The sequence below is a fragment of the Diaphorina citri genome, unplaced genomic scaffold (genome assembly GCF_000475195.1).
Source record: "Diaphorina citri unplaced genomic scaffold, Diaci psyllid genome assembly version 1.1 scaffold18977, whole genome shotgun sequence".
Classification (NCBI taxonomy): Eukaryota; Metazoa; Arthropoda; class Insecta; order Hemiptera; family Psyllidae; genus Diaphorina; species Diaphorina citri.
The window spans coordinates 1-964 of NW_007396330.1; the positions used below are offsets into that span (position 1 = coordinate 1).

At 40.2% G+C, this 964-nt stretch overlaps 1 protein-coding gene across 1 annotated transcript; it reads right to left on the reverse strand.

The window, feature by feature from the left end:
• Positions 1-6: 6 nt before the first annotated feature.
• Positions 7-538, reverse strand: LOC103523292 (G2/mitotic-specific cyclin-B-like). The gene is made up of 2 exons (XM_008488349.2): positions 397-538; positions 7-168 (listed from the first exon to the last, which is right to left on the reverse strand). Exons 1-2 carry the CDS (start codon positions 523-525, stop codon positions 46-48), a joined length of 252 nt encoding a protein of 83 aa, XP_008486571.1. The 5' UTR covers positions 526-538; the 3' UTR covers positions 7-45.
• Positions 539-964: the final 426 nt, after the last annotated feature.

A 964-nucleotide genomic window follows, 5' to 3' on the forward strand; every position in this document is an offset into this window, starting at 1 on the left:
TTCAAAAAATGATCATGGATCAAAATACTGTACAGGATTTGTGACTTAACCAAGTTGGTTCGCCTTGGCTCGTTCTGCGAGCGATCGGATGGCTGTCGAAGGAGAAGTAAGTTCAGGACTGACAGATACACGGCAATTGCCTGACTTGGAGTACTTGTCTTTGATAGCCTGTGATAAAAAGAGCAGATGTGTCGTCAGATATAAGCTATGATTGTTCTACATAACGTTGACATGAACTCTAAATATTCCCCAATGTAACTTGTGAATTGTGGTTGGTCTCCAAATATAACTCTGAATATTCCCCCTCGGAAAAATCGATTAATCGAAAGAAGAAAAAAAAAAATCCGAGTCCTACAAGGTAGGTACGATACCTAGTCAGTTATACTCAGTACTCACCCTATATTTAGGAGTTTTCTCATCAGCATTTGCCAGTAGGGCGAGTGCTAGTTTCTCGACTACAGGCATGATATCTTCCTCTGTATATCGGGTGTAATGGATCATCGTGCGAGACCAGAACTTGCTCATGTCAGTCTTGTTGGCACATTTTTTTCAAGAATAGATTTGAATTTTACTTAGGTACTTGTGCATCACTGAAGTCAAGCAAACTTGTTCATGTGTGGTATTTGAATAGGTGCCCGTCTGAGACACGTGCTGCTGTCCATTTCGGGGAGTACTCGGCCTTGTGAAGACAAAGATTTCTATTTTCTTCCTAAAAGCTACCTCACACTTTTATGGTCGGTTTTACCTTTACCACATAGAGTTTCCAGTCAATCCAGAGTTTAAGAAATACTGGCCTGCGTAAGTCAAATGGGTGACGTCAAAGAAAACCCTTGACATTGTGTTAACTCTCATCATTGTCATCATTATTATTATTTTATCGAAAACGGTCTAATAGGTATTTTGAGTTGACTTTTCGATTGTCTTCATTTTCCAGAGCGGCTGATTGGAATCTCCAGGAACCTCA